General features: G+C 48.5%; 2 protein-coding genes across 2 annotated transcripts; one reads left to right on the forward strand and one right to left on the reverse strand.

Annotated features, from left to right (window-relative positions):
* Positions 1-100: 100 nt before the first annotated feature.
* Positions 101-4,758, reverse strand: LOC143367278 (uncharacterized). Its single transcript, XM_076808914.1, has 4 exons — positions 4,614-4,758; positions 3,461-4,392; positions 1,359-3,015; positions 101-1,186 (listed from the first exon to the last, which is right to left on the reverse strand). The coding sequence occupies exons 1-4, from the start codon at positions 4,756-4,758 to the stop codon at positions 192-194; spliced, it is 3,729 nt and encodes a 1,242-aa protein (XP_076665029.1). The 3' UTR covers positions 101-191.
* Positions 4,759-6,107: 1,349 nt separating this feature from the next.
* Positions 6,108-9,287, forward strand: LOC143367448 (uncharacterized). Its single transcript, XM_076809263.1, has 2 exons — positions 6,108-7,338; positions 8,446-9,287. The coding sequence occupies exons 1-2, from the start codon at positions 6,740-6,742 to the stop codon at positions 8,930-8,932; spliced, it is 1,086 nt and encodes a 361-aa protein (XP_076665378.1). The 5' UTR covers positions 6,108-6,739; the 3' UTR covers positions 8,933-9,287.
* Positions 9,288-21,159: the final 11,872 nt, after the last annotated feature.

Here is a 21,159-nt window from a genome sequence, read left to right on the forward strand (position 1 = left end):
AGGCAAAGCATTCGCGCGATGTTCGAAAGGAATGGGATTGAAAAAAAATAAAATAAGGGGAGTCACTTCCGGGAGAATTTCATACCGCGCAATCTGAAGAGTGACAATTGTAAAAACTCGTCTGCTGCTCTTGCGTCATGATTTACCTCCGCTTAATCCCCAATGCTAATGAAATCGTGACGCTCGTTCGATTACACGCTCGTTCCTTCTTGTACTGTAAAATAGTCCTGCGTGCCCGTTACTTGCTCGCTTTCCGGCAACGAGCACTCGCCGGTAACCACGCTGCAATTCGAACTATCGATGCTTTCGTTGCCTCGTTTCAGAGTTGCGTTTTGAGATACTGCCCCGAGTAGTCTGTACTCTTGTGTATCGATTAAATTATCTATCGTTTCATCGCTTCGAATAACAGTTTCTGACCTTTCTACGTCCCTCGATCCTTTAAATAGACGATAAGATTTCCTGCTGGATCTCAATTCCTTCTGTGCGCCCTTCGTTGCCCGGGAAGCGAATAATTTGCTCCTTTTGGATCGTTTCGGAACCTTAATTGGATACGCGAGCTTGCGCTCGGGCTTTTCACGATCTTTCAATCTACTTCTTATTATCAAGCTTCTGCGAGCTCGATACGGTCGCTCAAAGCCGTTCTTGGATAGCACTCGCAACTGACCGCTTATCGATCCTCCAATTAACACGTAATTCTTTCTTTCTTTGTCCACTATTATCGAGTGCTTAATTGTACGCGCGGCGCTACGTTGTTCCCTCGCAGAGATGCAATTTACACCGAGACTATGTCGATCATCATCGTCGCTGTTCCCAGGAAGCAGAGTCCAATCATCCTCCGGCGGAAGTGTTTCTTTGTTTGATGATGAAACGTCTTTATTACTGCTCCATAGCTTGTCGGGGTACAGGTGTGGCAAAACGTTTTGTAAATTCGGCATACTGCCCAGCAACGAGCCGACGGTATCGAGCTGGCTTTCAATCATAGAACAAATCGCGTAAACAATGCCATTCCCCGTTATCGTGTCACAGCGATAAGATGTGCCCCTATCGCAAACGATCCTCGAGGAACTCGATTCAATTTCTTTCTCGTGGAACACATTCTTCGAGATGTCGGTCGTCGTTGCTCTTCTGCTCGGTGTCGCGTACTTTAGGGGTGGGAAATGTCTGATACCGTCCACTGCTTTCTCGCCTGCGTCGCATTCTTAATGTCAGTATATTATTGCAATAAACCGAGAAGCTGTATACTCTCGAATGCAGCTACATATTATAACAGATCTGAGAACATTAAAAGCTCTCACAACTAAACTACCCCTCCTTCCAACCCAAGTATAACTACCCCTCGTTTCAACGTTATAACTTACCAAGATGACTCCCACCAAACATTTTCTTCACGGGTGAATTCACTTCGTCCGAAGGTATACACGTATGGTTCTCTTCAGTCCCGTCTTCCCCCATGGTATCCACCGAAGTGTTCCTCGCAGAGGTTCCTCTGTATCGATCCTTTCCCTTTTCATTGCTATGCTCGTTTATTACCATCCATCTACCGAAATCGCCAAAACGCCTGTCATATTCTATACCGGCCACCATTGAAACGATCTGCACGTTTCCCCTCTTATCATCTCCTCGCCGCGATTCATCGATCTCGGGGTTAATCTGGTTCACCCCATTCGAACCGGAGCCGCTTCTATTCGCGTCGCTTCCCGCCGCTGGCTTCAATCGAACTCCACAGAAGCTTCTGCGCGAACCAGAATACGGCGAATCCTTGACCATTTCTTCACTTTCGCTTCCTTTGGGAGCGTCCTCGGAGATCGTCTTTTGTCCCTGCGTCTCACCGCTGTCCGAAGACTCAGTTTTAGATTCCTTAATCGTAGTCCGAATACTCGAGGAGCCACCAGCTTCGCGAGTCTCCATGGTCTTCAACTTCTCCACGCTTTTCGACCGCGCTTGCTCCTTTGACGCCATTTCGGACTGTTTCAGAGTATCAAGGTCGAGGTCGATTTTCTTCTCGCCTACGAATGTCACGCCTTTCGAAGGCTCGACTTTCACTTTCCCCAGTGGTATGCCGCTTGAACCTGCTACTTTGCCAGCTTCCATCGGGCTGTCATTTTCTTCCTGTTCTCTCTTCATCTCCTTCTCCTCCACGGAATCCTCTTTTCTTTCATTGGATTTTACCGCTTTGATCGTATCATCTTCCCCAAGAGCCTCTCGAATTTCCATCGATCTTCTCCAAGTATCATCCCTTGTGCCCGCAGGATCAGAATCAACGATCGGATCGAGCTGGAATCGATCCTGTTTCGCAGCGACCACAGTGTCAATATTCGGCGCCAGTTTCAACAGGGAGACATCTCTCAACTTAGCCGCGCTAGATATCCTCGCGTCTTCCGTTCGGTCGATTTGTAGTCGAAGTTTTTTTTTATCCTCATCGAGACTATCCTCCGACGAGCTTTTGTCACAGCTGCAGGTATCCGTGCTGGACTTTCGTTCCACGGATCGTTCCTTGGAGAGTTCGTTGCCTTCTTCGCCAGTTCCCTTATCCTTGGACGCGGACGGGCCATCCTCGGACGTGCTGGTCGCCCTGCTTTGGTCCTGCTGCTGCGCCGCGATCGGTTCAGGCACGCGAGGCTTCAGGTACAGCCTCCTAGGATTGCGCGGACCTGGTTCGAAGGGATCTGGAGAGTGGAGTGCGTTCTCTGGCCCGTCGGTGTCGAACAGCCATGTCTGCGCGTAGCCGAAGGTGCAGCGAGATTCCGCGAACTGCTGGATAATTCGCGAGGTAATGGTCGGCGTGGGGTAGCAGGCAGTCCTCCTGTTGTCGAATTCTGCCTCCACCTGACAGATCTTCGCCTGAACGTTCTTCAGACGCGACTCCGCGATCACCCGCTGCGAAACGTAGGGCGAGAAGTTGACGTTCAGCCTCTCGTCGCACTCCTTCTGCCTGAGGGCGGCTAACAGCTGTCGCAGCTCGGCGTTCGTCTTCAGGGCGAGCACAGCCGGATCTATGGGCCCGCTGCTCTCTACCTGGAAATTTCCACGTAGCTCAGCGCGTCTCGCGCCGCGAAAGGAATGTAAATGAAGGACCCCGCGTAAACGACGCTCCCTCGCCCTGGGTCGGAGCTAAGAGCGTGTTTTGATAGTAATTCAGGCATGCCCGGCGCGGCGTTCGCTGGAGAATTTACTCGGCGCGAGGAGCAGCGGTTCCAGCGACGCGGAGGGACCCTCGACCCGATAGAAAGTTGTTATCTTAATTGTGTTTCTGGCTGCACGGTGGCCTACGCGCGAGGCACGCGGGCAAAAAGCAGCGATGACTTTGCAGCGAAGTGGCGCGCGAGCTGGGACGAGTGAGCGGGGTTCTTTTGGCGTACGAGGAGCATAGAAACGACGAGGAGGAATAATACGGCAGTAGAGCTACCGAAAGCGGGGGCACTGGATCCAAAGTGGGAGGTCCCAAGAGACGGAATCTCACCTCGAAGCCGTATCCCTGGCACTCCATCACCTTCTTGTTTATCAAGGCCTCGACCTGCGCCTTGAGCACGTTCACTTTGAGCTGCAGCAACGTGAGCAGCGGGATGATGTTGGCCGGCACATTGGTGGTCATTTGGAGGTTGATCAGCGCGGTCAATTGCTGAGCGTTCCTCGACTCTGCGAGCAGCTGGTCCTTGGTGAGCACGCTGATGGACCTCTGCGCTTTGTTCATCGTGTCCTCCATGGTGCTGGTTATGTTCGAGCCCGGCACCTTCCTCAGGATCAGGCGGGTGGCCGCGCAGGATATAATCCCAGGCAGGGAGAGGAACTGCGAGGCGAGGGCTTGCAAGCTTATGGAGGCTGGGCAATTCCGTTGCGAGCAAATGGTGTCGTCGGCGGTCGCTGTGCAGCGATGCTCTTCCAAGTTGACGCTGCAACAGCAACTACTCCACGGATGGATGCTGACCTCTCCACAACCGTGTTTCCTTTGGCAACATCCGCAGCTCGAGAGCCTGCCTTTGCTACAGGCTTGGCCAGCTGACGGCTCGTAAACGGGAAGAGGGATTGGATAGGGGTAGAAGGAGGGTGGCGGGCAGTAGACTGACGGTGGGTAATTGAAGGCTGTCGATTGTCCTGTCGGCTGAGGCACACCTCCTTGGCTCAACGTACCCACCGGTTGCTGATGTTGAGTCCCAGACTGAGGACAGCTGCTAGGCAGGATAAATATCGGCGTAGCGTTGCTCACGTAGCCGCGAATCTGGTCGAAGACGTTTTGGGACAGGGGTGGGTAGCCTGGCTGCGTGTGCCCCGCAGGTGGAATGTTGCTGGTGGTATGGAACATTGGCTGGCAAGGGTTTCTTCCAGGCAGGCACTGGTTGTTCGACACGAATGCGTCTGGCTGGTGAAGCTGATAGAACGGCTGTTTGCGGGTGTCTGCGCGCGAAAGTGCATAGGCTGCTTGAGGGCGAAGGGTGCAAGGTCGAGAGGGTGGTAAAAGTAGAAAGGAACAAGAGAGTCTTAACTTGTTCCGCTGTTGATTCGAGTCATGATTCTTCGATGGAAAATACAATACTGTATAACCTGCGCTGTTCCTTTCTCCCTTGGCTATCGTTACTCGCCGACATCCTTAATAACTTTGCATAGCGCGTCAATACCTTGCAGGGATCCTGGATAAACAGCGGAAGCTGGCATTTGTTGGGTGACCATTTGAGGCTGTTGGAACGCTGGGAAATTGTTATGACTGGTTTGCATCGGCGCGTTCTCCGACACAAGGGGCGCGCTGCAGGGTAAACTAATCATCGATGCGACAGGTTAGTCCAGGGCTCGTCTTTTTCAGGATGCTGCGCGAGGATGCTCGCGGCTGTTTCGCGTGTGTAACGTTCCTTTCTCTGTAAAGGTACCGCGGTAATCTGCGCGCGGTTCTGTCACTTGAAATTTTGAATTAGGGGAGCCTGAGGGGATTGCCGGATTCGGGATTGCTTTACGGGGTTGGGTGGACCTGTTGGTTAATTCCACCTGGTCGGGGGCCTGAAGTTGTAGCGATACGGGTGAAATAGTGGTTCAACTAGTTGCGAGCGGCGCTTGCAAAACGTTTCGCTAGAAACTGTAGAGTAAACGATGGGAGACGGGCTGCGAGCGTAATTGGAGCAACGGATTCTATTATCCCAGGCAAATTAAAGTGTTATTGCGTGGCAACCGATAACCGGACACCATTTCGATACTACTTGCCCTTCCATAAATAAAGAAATATTTCCTTCGAATTAAAATTACAATTACAGGAACCATGAAAGAATTATGACTGGTCCACGCAATTAATAGCGCCAACCGACTTAATTCTGAATAATTTTCAAACCCGCCTAGCCCATCTCGGGTGTTCAAATCACTTCGCCAGCGTGCTCAACAACGTCGGAACGAGGACGGGGACCTTTTCGGAGCAGCTTTGCGCCGCGATGTCCCCATGAAGCTCAACGAGTCGCACCCTAGAGGCGCCCCTTATTATTATAATTGCTGCGCCTTCGCTTGCTACAGTCATTATCTAATTTTCTATCTTCGCGCGGAGTTCTCGGGCATCGATCACGAGCCAGTGATTTACTTAATTAATTAAACGAAACAACCGGCTGCGCAAGACCTGCGCTCGTTTCGTTACACTTAATTCGCTCGGGTAATTGTACTCGTTTACCCGTTTATTGGCCGGGCGGAACGGAACCCCGTTCCATTGTTGCATCTCTGTACTCCTGTATAATGTATTTCGGTGACAATATCTAAGCACTAGTAGAACCTTCCCGTTTCAATTACCGAACACTCTTTTCCCCGACCGATTGTGTCAAACAAGTTCGACTAATCGTTTCTTGTGCACCTACACCGGAGTACACACTTACCGAGAAAAAGACACGATTACGAAAGTAGGAATGAGGCGCAAACACGATGACGAGTAACACGTTTTGGAAGCAGGTATCAGACAATACTTATCAGACCTGTCGGTGATTACAAGCTAGCAGAAGGCTAGTCATCCGACATAACTTGGCTCGCCGCGGTGTCGACGACCATTTCCGACTGTCAGAGACCATTGTCGGTGTATAAACTCGCTCGTAACCCGACTAGAAGATAAGAGAGTCGTTATCTGCGAGGGGAGCCGGCATGCGATGATGATTCCCCGCAATAATTCTTGCCCGTTACTTGCGATCGGGTCGTCGCAACGCGTGCACCAGCGTCTAGAGGTTCGCGATAAAAGCCGCGCTATCGTGGGCATTTCGACACGCGTCCGTGGACGGGGCTGTACCATTCGAGACACTTGTGAATCTCTCCCAAAGCTGATCAGAGTGATTCTCACTTTACCGGTGAATCATCGTTGCTGCTGAACGTGTTCGAAATTACGAGAGCAGCTTCTGAGGCAATCGAGCGCGCCGCAAAGTGTTCGTTGCGCTCGTAATCCCCGCCGGAGCAGGGTTCAATTGTTCAGTTGTTCAGCGTTCCTTCGCCAGGAAGCAACGTGTCGAGGAGCAATCGTCACGAGTATTTGAATCGCTCGATCGAAGAGCACGACGTCATCAACAACGTCCGAGGAACGTTATCAGTCCTCGACTGGTATCTGCCTAACGGGACGCGATAGCCAAAAGTCGGACAGTGCGTGCCACCACTCTCGACACACCGTTCCTGACATCAGTGTCCAGCAGTCCATCGCGCAAGTAAGTGGCAATCGAAGCAGCTCGTGCCTTTCCGCCGCTGTTCGGTGCCGTTTACGATCCTACATCCGCGCTAAGTTGTCTAGAGGGCACAGACGATGGAGTCCGAGGAGGCTCGCCAGCAGGGTGACGATTTCATCGAGCTAGAACTGATCCCAGAGATGGTGCACGCCCGCTGCTTCTGCGAGCCGACCTCCAGGGAGTTCGTGGAATTCGAGTCAGCCACCGCTCGCCTCGATGAGCTCAGCCGCACCAGCGAAATCTACCGCGTGCAGGCTGTCGTCAGCTTCTCTGGAGAAGCCTGCAGCTTCCCCCTGTTCGTGAAGCTTCTGCCTCAAGAAGCGGAACGCTCGAGAACGGCCTTCGACGCGTACCAGAACGAAGAGATGTTCTACACGAAGATGACGCTCAAGTATGGTTCGGACCTGACCCCGAGGTGTTACTTGGCCGACTTGGGACGCTACGGCAGGGCAGTGGTTGTTCTGGAGGACCTACAGGAGGCCGGTTACGCCCCGGTGGATGGCGAACTGGACGAGGACCACTTGAAATTGTGCGTGCAAGTTCTGGGAAAGTTCCACGGCAGGGGGCTAAGGCTGAAGGCAACGGAACCCGAAATCTTCAGGGAGTTCGAGGCGAAACTATTGGAGACTATCCTTACCGAGGAATCGATGAGACGTTACGAGAGTAGATCGTCCAGGTAATTCGTCCTCCTTCGATTTCATGGCAAGCGATTCTCGACTCGATGACGGTTCCCGTGCAACTTGAGAACGCGAGATTTATTGCCAGTACCCGACGCGGAATTTTATTGTCCGCACGATCGCTACGCAGTCTCTAGCAACCTTGTAGGAGGGATCAAGTGTCGTAAAAAAATGAATGATCCTTAATCACCTGTACTTTCAGAAATTTCGTAAAGTCACCTATTATCAAGCGAGTCATTTGTCTTATCTCTCCTACGCAAAATCCAGACCCGCCCTGCCACAAATCGCGTGCAAAAGTATTCCGCGTTCGGATCCGGACGATCTGGTAATTCGTGGGGGCCAACTTATCAATTAATCAATCGGATCAACCGATCCCGTGTACCCGGAAACCGAGTTCCGAGAGTCTGTTTCGCGGTGTTCTGTAGATAAACAATCGAGATTCCCTTAACTTGTTAGACATCGAATCTCGACTATCAGGAGTCCCACGGAGCGTTCCGGGCGACCCGAAATCGCTGGAGATCGCGGCCAAGCGATTACACGAAGGATAACAGAAGAGGAGATGCATCACCCGGAATCTTCCTGATTCCACTTAAGTATCACTAACTCTGGTTAGTAATTCCACCGAAGGGTTGAATAAACAGCAACCCAGCGTGCCGCCGGATGCCCGATGTCGGGGTTGAATTAACCTTACGGGCTGCTGGATTAACGTTACAAAATTTAATGAGCTCCAGAGAGTCGCGACGGCCACGGGGTAGTTGAACACGCGTTACGACTTCGTCACGGCGCGACATTCAGTGTGCCAGTAACGTCGACGTTATCGATGCCAATGCCGGTAACTCGCGTCTCGGCTTCCACGCGGCTGGAATAATCGATGCGCAACCGAGGCGAACCGTTTCCGAAATCGATCGGGGCTTCGTGTATCAACAGATCTGACGGGATTGCCAATCGGTTATAAAATCTGTAAGCAATTACGTCGCCGCTGCGCACGCCCGGCACCGTAATCGTTCGACGAGTAGGTATCGCTCGCGTGTTTAACAGTCCCCGGACGGTCGCGTTTATCGGCGAAAAGGAAACGGAGTGTAAATCCTCGAATTGATTGATTGCAGGATGATGGACGTGCTCGAATCAATGCCAGATTCAAGGTTCACCGAGAGCGCGAAGAAAAAGTTGAACGAGAGCCCGATAGAGATCGTGAAGGCCATGGCCTCGATGGTCGACGAGGTCTCCACCATATGTCACGGTCATTTTTCACACGATAATCTGCTGTTCAAATACCAGAACGGTAAACCGATCGAGGCGAAGGTGATCGACTGGCAAACAATGAGGTACTGCTCGCCGGCTGTCGATCTAGGACCCATTCTACTGTATAATATAGAGGAGGGGAGCGGGCCGTCGGAGCTGCAGGAGATCCTCACGGTGTACGTCGACGCCGTTAGATCGGAATATCCAGAGGTAGCCGGGGAAAGACTGAGGGGAGAGATCGTCGACAAGTTTCTGTTCGCCGGACTTATCCTGTCCCTCCAGGAGCACATAACCGACGAAGAGCTGACCGGAGTCATTTTGAAACTGGAACGATTGAATGCCTTTCACTGAATCCGCGTCTCTCCTTCTAATGCTCGGTGCTCAATTGCGCCGGCCACTTTAGTGACGTTGTAACGCTGAGACTGAATGTTTTTGTAACGAAGAATGTAAATTTAGCACGTACTTCTAATTAAGCTTCGCGCGGATTATTAAGCAGACGTAATAAACCTCCCTCGAAATAGCGTTTCCCCTTTGTGTTTCGAGAGAAATGTAGTAGACGAAACGCGAGGGTAACTTGCCTCTGCACTTGTCCATGCTGAATTTAATCTAAGGACTGTATCGTTACTTTTAATAATTTTTTTTAATAAGACACCCTTGTTGCGTTCAAACTGTTGTCCCTCTGGGTAGTAGATGGTAGATCAAGTTATGATTCTGGGTTAGGTGCGGTGTTACTGTAAATCTGATTGGTGACGAAGAATCGCGGTGGTTGAATATGATTTCTCAATGAGCAGGTAACAACGCCGTGATTCCTTTCCTATCGGGCAGGAAGATTAAAATGTAGATGCTGAAGCACACGGTTCGTGCTGCACGCTCCATCGTTCTGTAGCTGTTATGTCCGAGAACGGTATCGGCGTTGTTCTGTGAAATGTAACATTACTTCGCTTCGAATAATGCCGCGGGATGAGAAATGTAGTCCGAGCCCGCCGCTTCGGGCACGGATTTATGTACATACGTTACGCTCCCGTGCAGCACGGTTGGCACATTCGTTATCCAGGATCAAACCTTCCGTTCCCTCCTCGCGCCGCGTCAGGGCTCCTCGGACTTATTCCAACGGTGACGGCGGCTCTTCGGACGCGCAACGCAGACTCATAGTTTTATGCAGCGAAGCCTGGGCCCGCCAGGCAAATAAACCTAACTGGAAACACCGAAGTGCGGCGGAAAAGTAGGTCACGATACACTTCGCACCCGATCCCGGCGTAATTTAATCAAATCACTCACGTTCGATCGAGCTCGCCCCGTATCAGCTATCTCGCCTCTCTTGGACAATCTGATCTCTCCTGATCGAGTGCCCTTCCATCGCACGCTGCCAATTTTCCGCCCGCGTGTTAAGCTCAGCCTCCTGTTCTGCTTGGAATTAAAGAATTTACCAAGTGTCGCTGCGGGGAAGCCTTGAATTTCCCATTAAACCCGAGCTCCTACTCCGGACGCAGAATTAAAAATCGCGACGTCGTTGGAAACGTCCACCTGTCAATAGGTGTTAGCCCGAATAAGGAGTCATCACTGTTCCATCGCGCTCGGTAGATGGATCTCGAGGGACTTAAAAATATGCGGTTGTCAATTAAATAGCAGTCACGTGTACGGGATCGTGAATTTCGTATCCAGGTGGTTCATTCTAGAAATCATTAAAATTCAGCAGCTGTCGATAGAGGTTACGTGACTGACGGGTCGGTCTAGATATAATTTAGACGCTCACCGGCTTCCTCTGTAGATGTTTCGGCCGCCGGTTCAGCATCGGGCTGTTCGGCCTCGGTGCTGGCCGCGGGTTCCTCCATGGGTGGAGGTGGCGGGTCTGCGACGGGTTGCGGACGGCTCCTGGACAGCCTACTCGTCAGACTGACTCGCTGTTGGTTCGTTAGGGACATGCAATAAACGATGGCCACCATGATCAGCAGAATAACGATGGAAATTAGCATGCGCCGTGGCCCGCATTTTGACTTCACGGCGGCCTTTAGGATCGGCGAGCACGTCGGCAGGATATCCTTGGGCGCAGCGGTGCCGTTGCACTCGCAGACCGTCTTTACAGCTCTCAAACCCATTCACGATCCCGTAATTTTCACGGACCTGCCAAATCTGTCTCGCACGGCGGATTTCGACTTCGATCGCGGACAAAAGCTGATCGTCTGACTTTTCACGTTCGTTCACCTGTACGGCGTGAGTTCAGGTGCAGGACGTTTCCCTACGCCGGTGTGTGAAAGTTCACTGGCAGATTTCGCGGCTGGAAATTGATAGCAAGGCGCTTCGAACCTTTTCTGTTTAAGGGATGAACGTTTCGAGTCCTAGTCCTTCGATGCGAGTGTTATTTGAAATTTGAAATTTCACTGATCAGAGCCAGCGTAGTGTTGCTTCAGCGACCGTTTGGAATTCGTGGAATATTCTAATACAGTGGAATCTGGAATGGCTTTAAGGCCAGCTGTGACGTGATTAGAGATACGCTTGACACAGATGGCTCGTACTACACAGGGGGTACAGATAATTTTCAGCGGCTAATGTAAAGTGGCTTCAATACCTGTTGTTGTGGGTAATGATGGGAGAAAATGATGGGAGACTTCCTTTTCGTTGCGCTGCTAATTATGTTTACATACGAAGCTTCTGGCTCCAGCTACATTTCCTTGATTCTTGTTAGACGCGTCTCGTTACGCTAACACAGGCTGCTCGTTGTAACGACATTCCAGATGCAATGCGACTGTATTAAGGGGGTCAAACGTATGTGTGCTCCGCTACACAGAAGGGTTATTGAGCCGAATACCGTGCACTCTACTTATTATTATGTCCACGTTTGCTCGCAGACGTGATACAGTTCAGCAAAGTGTTTTCCTCTGCGTCACTAATTAATGGTTTACGACACCTGATAAATAATGCAATTCTGCTACCGTTTGGCCCGTTCTCCCGATTACCTAGTGATTCTTACATTTGCACTCGGAGCTGTCGGCCCCGAGGAAAGAGGTTTCGTCGAGCCATTGCTTGAACAGCCAAGCGTGTGACAAATAATGTCTCTTCTCTGGTACTTCGACTATCGCTAAATAGGAGTAACGTCCCTTAACGTTGCTCGCCGTTGGCAACGTCAAAGGGGACGAAGCACGAGATACCTACAACAGCAATATTTTATGGCATCTGAAATTCAGAGAATCATAGCTGCACACCTACTACCGCGAAGCGCTCGCGCAGTCGAAGGGTGCCAGAACTTGGAGATTATGAACGCAGTTGATACTTCCCGTACGGCTTACAGCTTATGGCTTTCACGTTTGCCTAATGCCATCAAGTGAATCGGGTGTTTGCATTCTGTTGATTGCGCTTCAGCAACCACACCGAGTTGTCTGTACACGGTTCCTCGGTATTTGCCGCGCGACTTTTCTCTCTGACCCAACCCCGAAGCATCGATAAACTAATTCCTCGATTCTTGATAAGTTTCTAATTAAAAATTTTAGGGAACACCTCTTGGTCCTAGTTCTTCTAAGCCCGAGAGCATAGAATCCTTTTTAACCCTTGCGATTTTGGTACCTGTGCCGAAGCTTTTGCAACTGAACCTTCGTCGATACATCCCGCAATGCGATTTCCTAGTTCCAACAGGGCAGTTATGATGTTTGACGCACTTTACTCTGCCGGGGTCTCGTTTACCCGCGCGTTAACCGAGAAACACGGGAAGCATTTCACCGATGAGAACCAACTGCTTCCTGCGCGCTCCACTATTTTTACGGCTCGCTGTTTTGAAGTTCTTGGGGAGAGTAGTGAGCAGCGGTGGAAATAGTTTCGTCGGGCAGCAGCTTGCTTAACGGCCGACAGTGATGTTGGATGTCTGGACCACCGAGCAAGTTAAACGTATCCCCTTCCGTATTCTTCCGCTGGCTGTTTTCAACTTTCATGCGAAAATCCCCACGGGGGACGTGATCTCCCGAAAGTTCCGGCGAGATTGAACGCGGACAATGAGTGATTTTACTTAACGCCGTCCGATACTACGATCGGGCGTAATCAATAATCCAAGCGACGAAAGCTGACTTCGGCAGGCGTCCGTTTACGCAACGGCAGATGCCGAACGGTCCTCCGGCGCTCTCGTCGAATTTAAGACGGCTTCAGATTTCCTTCGCTCCAGAGGTTGGTTCGTGGAATATTCCCGACGTATGCTCGGAGAGAGAAATCTGGCGCAGGCCGGGGATAGCTGTTATCCAGCGTTTTCGGGGAGAGGAATGCGACCGATACATTTATAAAATCTCGCTCGTTTCTCACCCCCGCGCTGAACTTTCCCGCGCGTAGTACGGCAACACTCTGCACGCTTTGAGATTTCTCTCGGGCGAACGCGCGAACATTCCATTCCGCGAATAGCTGCGGTGTCTCGAATTCGCTTCAGAGATACGTCAAATATTCTTTTTTGTCAAACATATGTGGAATCCTTCGCGGCGGGCAAAGGAATGCACGGTTGGGTACACGGCCGCCCTTTCCGCGGGCATTGTATAATATAATACATAGTTTTCCATAATTCTGCTTCGCGAAGCTCGGCGCTTTTAACGTTCAAGGGAGCGCAGGGTATCCGACATTATTATGAAACGTCACAATTAAAGCTTCGTTTAATAGAGTGTTGGAATAATTTGAATACATTTGGGGGTTGGTTAGCGCTATCTCCCGCAGATTTTACCCCGCGCATCTCTGTCAAGCTCGCGCGTCTCGATGGGGACAATTAGATCCCCATAGAAAAACTTCAAAAAAGTAAAATAATTACGCCAAGTACGTGAAATCATATAAATCACAAAAAATAGAAGATAATAAGAATTAGAAAATTAAAGAAAGATGTGAAATGAAAATGAGCTGCAAGTATATAAAGGTGCTTTCCAACTGCGTTTAAGATGACACAACTAACATATCGAACTATTCCAACTAATATATCAACTAACATATTCCAAGTATTTTGAATAAAATATTAATTCGTATTAAAATATTTATTTGTATAAAAATATATCTGCTTAATATTATGTAATACAATTTTTCTTTGTATAAATAGCCATTGTTATAATTGGTAAAATTTTTGTATATCATTAATTTTTGATGGGTTCATTAAAATGTCCGCGATATGTTAGTTGTGAAAGCACCTTTATGTACTTGCAGCTCATTTTGATTTCACATCTTTCTTTAATTTTCTGATTATTATTATCTTCTATTTTTTTGTGATTTATTTCATTTCATGTACGTGGCGTAATTTTTTTACTTTTTTGAAGTTTTTTTTATGGGGATCTCACTTCTTTTTACAAAGTATGTATTTATTATATAATATATGTATAGTACTTTGTGTACAGTACATGGTGCGCGAAGCAGCTTATGGCGCTGAACGTATTTAACATTGATTGAACTGTATTGACAACCACAATTAATACCCTTCGAAGAAAAATATGTATGCATTTTTAGCATTTCGTGGCCATGCTTGTTTTTCTACTCGTAAATCATCAACGGATACCCACGTTGTGCCCTTACCCCTTACCATACTCGTGTAATGACCATCGGCAATACTTTAAAACTATGAAACTGCATTGTACGTCGTAACAATGCATTATAAGTTAACATTCAATAAGCGCGTGTTTAAATAAATATAAGGTAATACATAGAAATTACATAATGGAAGGAACTACGAGTACATAGACCTGATGTATGTACGTACATTTCGGAGGGAGAAATTTCGAGCACGAACAAGAAGAGCTTAGGATAGCCGTAGATAGATTATTTCAAAGTTAAATGCAACATCGACTCGTGGTGTTACGTAGCTTTCAACACACCCTATATATAAAACCCAGAACACTCGTAATGCAGAGAATGTGTCGCAAGATATGTAACACAGAAATAAGAATTTATCTAAATGCGCAATGACCGCTTTCCTTTTCTCTAATTTATTCGTTGCAAAAATTAGATGCGTTTAAACAAGTGTATGTCTTCTCTTCTCTTATTTAGATAAAGGTGGGTTAGGTTTCTGAAAGCACGTACAATTCGATGAATCTGGAAGCAGGTACAATTATCCATTTTGTTGTTATTTTTTTTCTTCAAATTTCTTTTAATACTTGAGGAAATAAATAGAAATAGAGTGGCCTTTTTTGCTTTTGTAAGTGTAGTTATTAGCAGTTCCAGTAATAAAATAATACATAATAAATTATTTACAAAAATTAAAATTCTTTATTGAAACAAGAAACACTAATTAAATTCATGCATCATGAACACTTGGTAGGTTAATTGAATAGTATACATAGGTACATGTACAATAACGGACGACGATCCCTGCCGAATGGTCCTGAGAGTCAACGTGTAACGCGTATACGTATTACACTGACAAAAAATTTCTTGAACAAGAAGAATCGGAAGAAAAATCTTACCGTTTCTGACAGATCCGTGGGACGATATTACGATATCTCTGTCATGCGTGGACCGATTTTATTGAATTTGGTCTTGATCGAAAGCTGATACGCGGTTTAAATGAGAAAAATGCCTTTAAATTTAGAAAATATTGCAGGCGTGATGAGATATTAATGAAATAAGTTTCAGGTTAGGTTGGAATAGCCGTGCGACGAGTAAATGATAGCGGTTCATGTACTTGGCGTCGAGACGCTGCCGCGCCTCTAGATTCTTGTTAGACACCGGTACGCGACAACTCGCCGAATAAGTATTCCTAAACGATTGTGCCCCGAAGCTGCGATAAAATCGGGCGGCCGTTTTGCAGAGTTTACGTGGCTGGTATATCGGGGCAACCCCTGGCCCGTAACGAAAGCGCCGAAGCTCCTCAAGCTCGGCGTTGCATGCCTAATCGGATAAGGACCGTGGACAGTGGTTTATGCGTTCCTCCATCTGCAGATTCCCGTTTAATAAGCCCATCTGTATGCAGAAGTGTATTATCCTGAGCGGCCCTTGCGCCTCGCGCGTTCGTCGCTTTGTTACGCGGCTTCTTTTTTTTTTCTCCAGCCCGGTTGATCACTGCACGCTCGGTTAATCGCTGCCGCGCTTTTCATTTACGTCCCCCCGCCCTTTCGCTAAACCCATCGAGATCTGTGGATAAGATCTTTGAACGACGGTCGAGAAAAGGCTAGGAGCGTTTTCCGATTGAAGAGGCAGCGTTACAGGACCCTAATGGACGACCTGCGACTCACCGGGTACAGCGCCGAGCACTAGAAAAACGATACAACGATTCTAATCTCGTAATATCTGGCGGCGGCGACTGTGGACTCGTGGGGCTTGCTAGCAATGATTCTGAGACTCGTAGGATGAAATACTAAGTGGTGTAATAGAAAAAGGAGTAGAGACGAGTCGAGGACTGCAAGGAGTTCGGTGTCCCTGGGATATCTAAGACTTTTGTGTCGCTTTCAAGTCATGGGGAACTTTCAGCTTTCTGATTTTAGATTTTCCTGAGGTTTCAGAGGATTGGGGGATTCTGATGGCCTGAAAATCTCATGAGTAATCCTACACTATCCTACGATTGTAAGCTAGTCCCTCCGGTTTCATACGGACCTCGATGGATGCTTTAGAGAATGAGCTGTGATAAAATAATTTTCCAAGTTTTTAATAAGTAGATACGTTGTGGGCTCTGTTTCATAAAAAGAGAATCAATGCTAAACTCAGTGCTACGTAATAATTCGTGTTACAAATTTTCCGGGATCAGCCACAGATACCTTCTTCCTGAGCACATTTTCCTCTGCTCGGTCTTTACTGACCACAGGCTGAAGTAATCCGCGCAATTAATCTCCCCCCCCCCCGCTCAAGATTCCTTTTTCTGTATCCTCTTATCTTAGATTACGCGTGGTATATATTCCGCATCCTTTATAGCCAGCGGAATATTGCGAGTCTGCATTATCTACGCGAGCGAGGAGGTACGGAGGTGGTTTCTTATCCGCTTTTCCAGTGTGACAAGACGTCGCGGTGTCAGGGCGCTTTTTAAAATGGTCCCCTTCTCGCCGAGCGCCTGCACGCAGGCCACGGTGTTCTCTGTACGCATTTGATTCGCGACTGCCACATAATTCGCAAAAAGCGATATTTTGGTTTACGATTTTGCACGGTAGATCGCTTTGGGTAATTAGGAAAATGACGATAATTTTGGACGCCGTAAGGCGAGGTGGAAAATATGGCGTGCTACCCTGCGGTGGCATCACCGCTATTTATTCGCACTCCTAAGCTCGGATAACAATAATAACAATAATATATCAACGATCGCATCGCTACTGAATAGCTACGCTATTGTATTCCCTGGAAATATTTATTGCATCACTCGAATGAACCCGTATTATTGCAAAAGTAGCTCACTATTATTGCCAAATAAGTTGTGTACGAATCATTTTATTAATCATATTGCTGTGGAACTAGGGCGTGCCACGTGAATTTCAGAGTGATGCAAAGTTACTGCCGTGACAACAACGTGATGATTCTGTCCTCCTACGTTCCATGTCTCCTCCTGTTCTAGCAGGTTAACCGAAGATTCGAAGAAGCCATGCTTAGATTATTCGATTTCACGGCGCTACAACTGCGAGGAATTCGCGGAACAGGCGAGGAATGAAATTTCGCTACCGCCACTGCTGGTCAGAATCCCTAGCGGGCACCGACAACATACTTTCCAAGCGGAAGACACACTTTGTGCAAGACTTAACTTCAGTTTACACGCTAAAGCGAACGTGTTGCGTCCCGGCGGCGAAAGAAACCACCGAGACTTCTTTGAGAAGTCTTCGGTAGGACGAGGCGTCGTTCGTGCTTCCTCGAATCGATGTAACGTTGCGAACGCAGCTTCCCAGTCGACCCCGAAAGCTGATCGAGCGAGCGGAATTCTGTTGAAATGGGATTCGATTAGAGTGGAATAAAAATAGGGGGGAACTTTCGCCGGCGCAAATTGGCGAATTTGGCGCGCGCCAATTTCTACGGGGAGCGGTTGCCGGGAGAAAAAAGATTTCGCCCGATTAAATGGCGATTACGGAATTTTCGCAGATCGAGCCTCGGTTTACTCGGAGACCGCGCGAAATCTGACAAGTGTGACGCGAATTTTAATCGGCGCGATCGCGAAGGGAGGCGACGCGGCGGCGGCCGAAACCGGCTTTCGTATTCCGCGCAGGGACTTAATCGATAAATTATCGAGAGATTCATGAAACCGCGGGCGGTTTTTCAATTCGGGTAATTCGCCGATTGCCGCGACGATGCTGCCGACAGAATGCAGACAAAATCGTGTCCCAAGCCAGCTGTGCACGCGACGAGCTTGTGTTGGAGATCCGTCTGGCTTTCGTCAACAAGCACGCTTTCCAACACTTCACCCTGCTTTTCTTGAGATAGCCGTTAAAAAAATGTGGGACCAACTTCGACCTTCGGTACCCTCACCCAAGGCGAACCGATGGGGGCGCGAAGCTTTATTTCGGTTTTTCCGCAAGGGGTGCCTGCCTGCAGGACCCTGGTAGCAGTTGAATTTTGGCAGCAGTCAGTCACAGAGCGTTCAAGCAGTTAGAGCTCGTATATTTGTATTCTGTAAACCTCCATGTATCGGAATTTAGAATATTTGCTTTTGAATAAACTCAGTGTTTAAGTTTTGAACGAGAGTCTAATTTCTGGTACACAACACTTGCCTTTCTTTTTTGCACGCGAAAAGCCGCGGATTACGTGTAGGGATTGCAAACCGGTAAATCGGTAAATCGGTTTCAAGCTTTTTTCACTGATAACGTAGTAGATATCGACGGAATTATGCGGTACATATATGCGCTACTATTTCTCGCGATCTACCGGCAAATATCGAGAAACACGTAATTTATTTAAATCGATTTACCGGTAAATATCGAGAAATACGTAATTTATCGAATTCCCGGTAAAAATTTGGCGAATTACCGGTAAAAATTATATGTATAGCAATGTAGCGCATATATATAGCGCATAATTCCGTCGACATCTACTACGTTATCAGTGAAAAAAAAACTTCAAACCGATTTGCCGATTTACCGGTTTGCAACCCCTAATTACGTGTCGCGGAAATTTTGCAATTGCAGCCTGTACTTTGAGAAATAAAGAAAGCGTGTCCCTAACTCACTCCGCCCTCGCACGTTTGCAAGCAGCGCTACAGTAATTAGCCACGTTGAGTGTTCTTGGCTCGTTCATTAGTCATGCCGATATTCAGCGCGCAAAGGCGCAGAGTTTCACGGGGGAATGGTTCCCAATTTCTGTTCAGAACTATATCACGGGTGGCCAGTAGTTTGGACGTCACCGCGAAACAACAGACTGCTGCCAGTCATTCCGTCGACGATCGATGCGTTAACAGTCAATTATTCCTGCCACGTGTCGCGGCGTCGATCGATCCCATGTATCCTTTACTACCCTCCTTTTTTTTGTTCATCCCTCAGTCCCCTCTGGCCCGTTTGCAAACATTCGTCGGCGGCCAGTCATCGGGCAACGATGAAATTGCATTTTGATTCGCGCCACACTCTTCTGCTGGTTCCCGATGCGGGACGTTAATTAAAATAATTGATAGTATCAGCTGTCTTTGACCTCTGTGCCGCTGTGTGCCCCAGCTATGACGTTATCGCGCGTATATCTCGCAGACAGACTGGCTGTCGAATAAATGCTGGTACCTGTCCCTTGTATTTGCACGGATAATCAGCCCCACCCCCAGCACAGTGAATTTCACTAACCGATCGAATATTAAACTCGCTTCGCGGGTAATTAGCTCGTTGATTAATGAAGGCGTCAATTAAATAACGCGAAGCGATACTGCCCCAGCCCCCCCCCCGACCTGCGTTTCTTTAATTATCCTTTACCATTAATTACTGGGACGCAAGTCTGCTTTGCGCTACTCTGCCGCCGTTGAGTTTCATTATTTATTAAGATTACTTACAATTAGCTTGGACGCTACCGAACGTCTCCCGCGCTCGGACGAATATTTGCGTTTCAGCGTCGCAGGGCGGTGGGGACTCGCCTGGGCGTTGCAATTAATTAGCGGGACTCTGTCGATTATGCAACCCGCGCCGAGGACGTATCAAGGACTTGGCGCTGAACAAACTTACGTAGATTCCACCGCATAGTGGCTGTGACAGTTGGGTGCTTGGAATTAAGGAACTGATACACGCTTGTGGCAGCTAGTGCAGTTTAAGGCTTTCGATGTTTATTTGCTAGTTGACGAGCGGCTAGTTTAATCGCAGGTCGCAGGCGGGGTCTAATATCTGTTTGCATGCCTCTGTCCATATCGTAACGTAAGATGGAACAAGACTAATTTGAAGCCAGAAATGACACCCGCATCTGCGTTCCAGCCAGTCGATGGAATGTCTTTATTACATAGCTGGCCGGGGAGTATTGCGCGTTCAGGAATTTCTCCGTTTTTCGCGATAACGATGGCCCGTAGAATACCGGATGCTGTTAAGCGACGCCGGCTGATAAAGGCACCCGAAGCGATGTAATTAAAACGCGATACGGGCGTTACGTTTCATGGAGGAACGGAAATTAATTAACAGCGGGATTATGCGACTAGATATTCCTGCCGGACAACCGAAATTCCGAATTCCTGTGAAAAAAAAAAGAATTGATCCACCCATGGGAGTAATTTCCGCAAGTTTAGCAGCGATACTCGTTCGTTGCTCCCAATTTGTAATTGGTTCCCGGCGAGATTATGTCCCATTGTTCGTCCACTTCGGCAGCAACGAAATAAGGACACTCTCCGCCCCGTTCCAACAGTCCTTTTATCGATCAGACTGATTACCACATCCTATTATCAGTATTCGACAATTGACCGACCATAATTCAATTACGGGCCTCTCCCATTCTCCGTTCCACCGACTTTCCTCCGGATGATCAATCGGAATTTGTCTTATTTCCGCTCCGCCTCTCCCCCCCACCTGCCCCACCCTTTCGGCGTTCATCCCAACGGTTACGTGTCTTCTCTCTCTATTTTTCTCTTTGCTTCATCACGGGAAAGGTTAATTAATCGCCTCCTCTCCTCCTTTTGCTTCTCTGTTATTAACTTTACGTTTCCCCAGCCGTAGTTTTGCGTAAGGGTGAAAAATCCTTCGCCCCGGCGAGGCATCGCTCTATGGGAACGGAGCCGTAAACTTCTTTATTGGCCCAAGTAAGCATCGAGTGGATTTCTGTCATCGCTACCAATTTGCAGGGCTTACGCCGTGACTTTTAGCGCCCGTCAAGCTTCGCCTGATTTCTTACTCTTTTTTCTTTTCCTACCATTTTTCGCTCCTTCCTCAGAACTCGTACGGGGATCCGGGATTTTACGGTTAAGCAATAATTCACATCTGCTCCTGTAGTCGTCCTCTCCGCGTTACCAGACGTTTTTATTCTTTTACTTCTACCCGCTGCCTGCGAGCAGGCGGGCGGTTTACTAATTCAGGGCTTCTTGAAAGCCGTTAGTATCGCTGCCGCGATTGTGCGCCGGGGAGAAGCGAAGAAAGTAATGAATATGCACCGGGAAAGAAATGGGGCGACGTGCGTGGCGGGGTAACATTGACGTGTGCGTGTGAAATGTATTCAACAAAAGACGTGCTCCAAGCGGTTTGCATTACAAACAACTTGGGAGAAGCCGAACGCGATGGTTGCAA

Source organism: Andrena cerasifolii, chromosome 3, assembly GCF_050908995.1.
Source record: "Andrena cerasifolii isolate SP2316 chromosome 3, iyAndCera1_principal, whole genome shotgun sequence".
Lineage (NCBI taxonomy): Eukaryota > Metazoa > Arthropoda > Insecta > Hymenoptera > Andrenidae > Andrena > Andrena cerasifolii.

Coding starts and splice junctions, on each gene's coding strand:
- LOC143367278 (XM_076808914.1), bottom strand. CDS start 4,758: ATGATTAGTTTACCCTGCAGCGCGCCCCTTGTGTCGGAGAACGCGCCG. Junction 4,393..4,613: donor TTATCCAGGATCCCTGCAAG/GTATTGACGCGC, acceptor TTTCGCGCGCAG/ACACCCGCAAACAGCCGTTC. Junction 3,016..3,460: donor GCCAGGGATACGGCTTCGAG/GTGAGATTCCGT, acceptor GGAAATTTCCAG/GTAGAGAGCAGCGGGCCCAT.
- LOC143367448 (XM_076809263.1), top strand. CDS start 6,740: ATGGAGTCCGAGGAGGCTCGCCAGCAGGGTGACGATTTCATCGAGCTA. Junction 7,339..8,445: donor TACGAGAGTAGATCGTCCAG/GTAATTCGTCCT, acceptor GATTGATTGCAG/GATGATGGACGTGCTCGAAT.